Genomic DNA, 6,000 nt, shown 5'->3' with positions numbered 1-6,000 from the left:
CAAGGTTTAGGAGTGTCTATGGGAATGTCTAACCATTCCTCCAGAAGCGCATTTGTGAGGTCAGGCACTGATGTTGAACGAGAAGGCCTGGCTCACAGTTTCCGTTCTAATTCATCCCAAAGGTGTTCTATCGGGTTGAGGTCAGGTATCTGTGCAGTCAAGTTCCTCCACCCCAAACTCACTCATCCATGTCTTTATGGACCTTGATTGTGCTCTGGTGCGCAGTCATGTTGGAACAGGAAGGGGCCATCCCCAAACTGTTCCCACAAAGTTGGGAGCATAAATTGTCCAAAATGTCTTTGTATGCTGATGCCTTAAGAGTTCCCTTCACTGGAACTAAGGGACTAAGCCCAACCCCTGACCATAATCCCCCTCCACCAAATGATTTGGACCAGTGCACAAAGCAAGGTCCATAAGGACATAGATGAGCACGTTTGGGGTGGGGGAACTTGACTGGCCTGCCTCAACCCAATAGAACACCTTTGGGAAGAATTAGAGCGGAGACTGTGAGCCAGGCCTTCTTTTCCAACATCAGTGCCTGACCTCACAAATGCTCTTCTGGAAGAATGGTCAAACATTCCCACAGACACACTCCTAAACCTTGTGGACAGCCTTCCCAGAAGAGTTGAAGCTGTTATCAATGCAAAGGGTGGTACCAACTCAATATTGAACCCTACCGTCTAAGACTGGGATGCCATAAATATTCATGTGTGTGTAAAGGCAGGTGTCCCAATACTTTTGACAATATAGGGCCAGATCCACGAAAGAATTACGCCGGCGTATCTCTTGATACGCCACGTCATTTCAAATTTTGCGTGTCGTATCATTGTTTTGTATCTACAAAACAAGATACGACTGCATCTCGGCTCGATCCGACAGGCGTACGTCTTAGTACGCCGTCGGATCTTAGGTGCAATTTTTCGGCGGCCGCTAGGTGGCATTTCCGTCGAATTCTGCGTTGAGTATGCAAATTAGCTTGTTACGGCGATCCACGAATGTACGTCCGGCCGGCGCATTTTTTTTACGTCGTTTGCGTTCGACTTTTTCCGGCGTATAGTTACCCCTGCTAATATGAGGCGTACTCAATGTTAAGTATGGCCGTCGTTCCCGCCTCGCATTTTGAATTTTTTAAGTCGATCGCGAATAGGGAGAATTGCGTAGAATGACGTCACCGTCGTAAGCATTGGCTTGTTCCGGTTTAATTTCGAGCATGCGCACTGGGATACCCACCACGGACGGCGCATGCGCTGTTCAAAAAAAACGTTGTTTACATCGGGTCACGACACATTTACATAAAACACGCCCCCATCACATCGAATTGAATTCCGCGCCATTACGCCGCCAAAGATACACTACGCCGCCGTAACTTACGGCACAAATTCTTTGAGGATTCGAAAAAAAAAAGTTACGGCGGCGTAGTGTATCTTAGATACGCTACGCCCGGCGGAAGAATGCGCCGAGGTACGTGAATCTACCCTATAGTGTATATTGTAGAGATACTTTGTTGGGTTTAGCTGGGAATCACTGGCTTGTGATCAGACATTCTGAGAACACCACTCACTACTGACTAGAACCCCTAAGTTGTATACTTAATATGATACTCAATGCTCACCTATGAATGCAGTGTATGTTGAGGCATCCCCACTAGTTTGCAGTACAAACTTTTTTTTTTTTTTTTTTTCGCCTTTTATTATTAAGGTTTGTAGCAAATGGCAGTACTATTTAAACATGACAAACACGCTTGATTTCTTGTGCTGTTTTCCTTGGGAAATCGCTAGGGGGCTAGCTTCTTGCAATACAAACAGCTTCCCTCTAAGGATCTTCTGAACAACATTATCTGGAATGCTTCATAAAAGAAGTTGGAATATTTTTTTTAGAAACGTCAAATTTCAAAGACCATAATGCGTTGCAAAAAAAAGGAGGATCATTAAATCCCTCAAGTATCTTAATACTACTGCATGTTGACCAGGATGCATTGCAAGTTATTGGCTAATATTAAGATGGAAGGGGGTACACAATGGTTACAATGCATTGCAAGAGCTACATTAATGCATTGCGATAAGTAGATGTGGTTTCCATGATAAGGGGGGGTAGATGGTACCACAATGCAGTGTAGCCAGTAAAACAGTAGTTACATGGCTCCTTTAAATGAGGACTATGGATCAGAATGTATTGCAAGCTATGATCTTCCACACACCTTACACAAACAAAACACTAGGACCACAAAGCATGAGTTACTGGGAGATGCCATGGGCCATTAGGATGCCCTGCTACATCAGAACCTCCATAGAGGACATGATGATGAAACCAAAAGATTCTCCATGTTCCTGCGAGCTTGGCCTGCTTCTCTTGTCCTTGTATTACTATTTAAAGGGAAATAGAAGACAACGTCAAGGTTAAAAGTCCACTGTTATCAATGATCTGCTCTACCTCTGTAAAGAGGGGGCTGGTCACACTGAGGGTCTCACCATGAAGTGTCATAGACTCCCAGTTACCAGAGGACCATAAAGCACCTGTGTATGTATGTAAGAAATATTGCAAGTGTGTATTATATACATAGGTGCATGTTCGTAATTGTGTTGGCTGTATGTGTGTCGATGGGTAGGTATGTTTCTGGATGTATACAGATCGCGGTGCCTCTGGTCTTCCACACAGGAACTCTCCAATGCTGGGGCCGTGCCTCGAGGTTAAGGGAGAGATGGGGGCAGGGTCTTTTTCATTCTCCGGGCCCGGCCTTCGGATTCAGGGGCCATCCCTGCGTTTTCTCCCTGCAGTCCTTTGAGGGGTATGTCCTATACACAGAACGAGAATTGAGAAATCCCTCATTATTTTACATTAAACACCATCAGGGGTCTCTCTTCTCTCTTTTGCCATGGGCTCTTCTTATCTTGGTCATCCCCACCTTCAGATTGGTCATTAAGGTCCTCATCAGGGCTGGTCATTGAATCCCTTCGAAGTTCGCTAGTGCTGCTGCGAGAACTGTCTCCCCGGCTGCGCCCTCTCCTGTTCATACCCAGGCAAGATTCAGAAGCCTCATCCAGAAGTGGGGTGAGTGAGCTGTCTTCGGGCGAGCAACCCCCGCCAGTCCGACTCTCGCTGAGGCTCTGATCCCCTTCTTCAGCAAAGACCAGCTTAGAGTAGGTCAAAGAAGAAGGCTGATGTTGAGACCTCCCACCTCTTCCTTCTTCTGGTCCAGGTTTTACTTTAATCTCATTAACATCCACACCTGAGTCCAGACTAGCATCATTACTGCGTATCTTATCACCAGTCTGCAGGTCTATGTAAGAGTGACGAACTTGGCTGGAACGTCCATCTAAAGACACAAACCAGGCTCTTGGGTGAGGCTTCACGCCAAGTTCTAAAAGCTTCTTCTCTGTGAGCGCTTGCAGTTCTCCGTTCAGTTGAGCCATGGTGGATTCATTAAAAACTACAGGGATGGTGACCGATCCACTCATCTGAGAAGAGTGGTTGCTCCAGCCTTTTCCCTCCTGTTCTTGTCCTGAGCCGGTGGGCCCTCCTTGTTGGTAGTTGTGACTTTGCTGAAGCAACTGTTGACGTTGAGCATGATCTTGAGGGGCAAAATGGTGGGCATGTGAAGCTTGTGATGACACAGAATCACTTTCAGATTGCTCTTCACTCTGCCCTGATGGATTGTCTTCTGATGACAACCTTACATAATGAGCTGGAATCACCAAAGTGGGCATGGCATGTCTGTACCCACCCTCCTTCATGTGGTCAATGGATCCACAAAATATCAACTGTCCAGGTCCAGTCAAAGAAGTGGGACGTGAAAGTGGATCTGCTGATTGGGTCATCAAATAATCTGGTGGTTTAGAGTCACCGATCACATGTTTAAAGGGGGGTGGAAGTGGAGGAGGTGATGGAGGTGGATCTCTATTTCCTCCTCTACCTCCTCTCCTTCTCTGCCCCTTTCCTCCATAGTTCCTTTTCAGATCTTCTGACTCCAGCAGGTCACCAGAGCGGGCTGACTTTAGTGGGTAATCTTCTCGAGAACCTGGCCTTAGAGGAAGAGTATCTGTGGAATGTTGGATGGAGGAACGCCCACCAGATTTACAAAAGTCTTCACGGGAGGAATAGGCAGAGCGTAGGACTGGAGTTCGAAGATCACTATCAGCTGTGGATGTAGAGTCCAGGTGGCTGGTGCTAATGAGATTAAGGCGGGAGGTCGAGGTAGCCTGGTCCCGCTTTGGCTCAGAGAGGCCAGAAAGCTGCAGTTTGTGATGCTGTTGTCTTGGCTTCAGACATCGGCGCCTGCAAACAAAAAAAATAGTAGTGAGAAACGAAACCAAACAATAAGGGTGTTATGAGCAAGACCATGGGCGTTATTTACGAAAGGCAAATGCACTTTGCTCTACAAGTGCAAAGTGCACTTGAAATATTGCACTGGAAGTGCAGTCGCTGAAAATCTGAAGCCTCGTACACACGACCGAGGAACTCGACAGGCGAAATACATCGTTTTGCTCGTCGAGTTCCTTGTTAGGCTGTCAAGGAACTCGACAAGCCAATTTTCTCCATTCCCGTCAACGAAATAGAGAACATGTTCTCTTTTTGGCTCGTCGAGTTTCTCCACAGTTTCCTCAACGAAAATGTACACACGACCGGTTTCCTCGGCAAAAAAATATCTCCCAGCAAGTTTCTTGCTGGTTTTTGCCGAGAAACTCGGTCGTGTGTACGAGGCCTTGGAACACCTGTCAGGTTTTACTGTTGTCTACGACTCCGTTCGAGAGATTTCTCACTTGCAAAGGCAATTTGGACGTATCTATTCGATACCCTGCACCCTAAGGGATTACACAGGGAGGTGAATTTCCAGTTGTATCTTTAGGGTTTTGTCATGCCTGGCTTCGCACTATGACCCCTTTTCTGTGTAACCTCACATGGAAATGTTCTTTGCATTAGCCGACATGTTTGTTTTACAGCCTGTTAGGAATTATTCAGATAGAAGAAAGGTCTTAAAGCGGAGCGCCACCCAAAAATGGAGCTTCCGCTTTTCGGAAACCCCCCTCCCCCTTCCGTTGTCACATTTGGCACCTTTCAGGGGGAGGGGGGTGCAGATACCCATCTAAGACAGGTATTTGCACCCACTTCCGGGAATAGGAACTGCAGAAACCACGCCCCTACCCGCAGCCCCCGCTGTCTTCTGGGAAACACACTGTTCCCAGGAGAGAGCGGGGACCAGTGACGCCGCGGCATACTTTTTTTCGCATGCGCAGTAGGGAACTCGGCAGTGAAGCCGCAACGCTTCACTTCCCGATTCCCTAACCGAGGATAGCGGCGGGTGCAGCCGAGGAATGAGTGATTGCTCGTCCTCAGCTGACGACATCACGGGCGCGCTGGACAGATAATTGTCCCTTTTTTAAAAGTCAGCAGCTGCAGTATTTGTAGCTATTGGCTTTAAAAAAAAAAAAATTGACGGAACCTCCACTTTAAAGGCATAGTTCAACTGCCTATGCACCTATGCAGATAAGAGATGAGCTTTTTCTCTGATTCAAACTCTCCCCTGATGCTGTAGCTTTGCGTTCAATATTTCAGAACTCACCCCTTTCACACTGGGGCGTTTGTCAGGTGCTTTAGCGTTAAAAAAGCGCCTGAATGAAGCTGCGTCTGCAATGCCAATGTGAAAGCCTGAGTGGTTTCACACGAAAGCGCCTGAAAAACGCCCCAGTGTGAAAGGGGTCTTAGCGTTTAAAAAGGCGCCCGTATAGCGCCTGAAAGAAGCCTCATCTGCAATCCCTTGATAAAGGTGAACTAAAGCTTACAATATTTTCGTTCAATCAGCGGGCTCAAAATGTAGCTTCCGGCATCCACAAAAGTCATGTGAAATCATGAATCTCCCCTGCTGCGCTATTGTATTCTGACAACAGGGACTCTCCCCCTTGTCAGAATACACGGATCAGCGCTGCAGGCATTGGCTGCAGCGGCTGATCGAATATTGGTTTTCCAGCAGGACTGTTCAACAGAGGTTTGTCGTTAGACCAGTTT

The 6,000-nt window shown here is 47.1% G+C and overlaps 1 protein-coding gene across 3 annotated transcripts in view; it reads right to left on the bottom strand.

Moving 5' to 3' along the window:
- Positions 1–1,846: 1,846 nt before the first annotated feature.
- Positions 1,847–6,000, bottom strand: part of FAM171A2 (family with sequence similarity 171 member A2) — a 62,932-nt gene continuing 58,778 nt past the window's right edge. For 2 of the 3 annotated variants that reach the window (XM_040331416.1, XM_040331417.1), the window contains exon 8: positions 1,847–4,272. In XM_040331416.1, coding sequence (XP_040187350.1) covers positions 2,826–4,272 — 1,447 coding nt within the window. In that variant the 3' untranslated portion in view covers positions 1,847–2,825. The remainder of the gene's footprint in view (positions 4,273–6,000) is intronic. The other variant, XM_040331419.1, reaches the window with a different exon arrangement.

Source organism: Rana temporaria, chromosome 12 (assembly GCF_905171775.1).
Source record: "Rana temporaria chromosome 12, aRanTem1.1, whole genome shotgun sequence".
Classification (NCBI taxonomy): Eukaryota; Metazoa; Chordata; class Amphibia; order Anura; family Ranidae; genus Rana; species Rana temporaria.
This window is presented reverse-complemented; position numbering and strand designations above follow the sequence as displayed.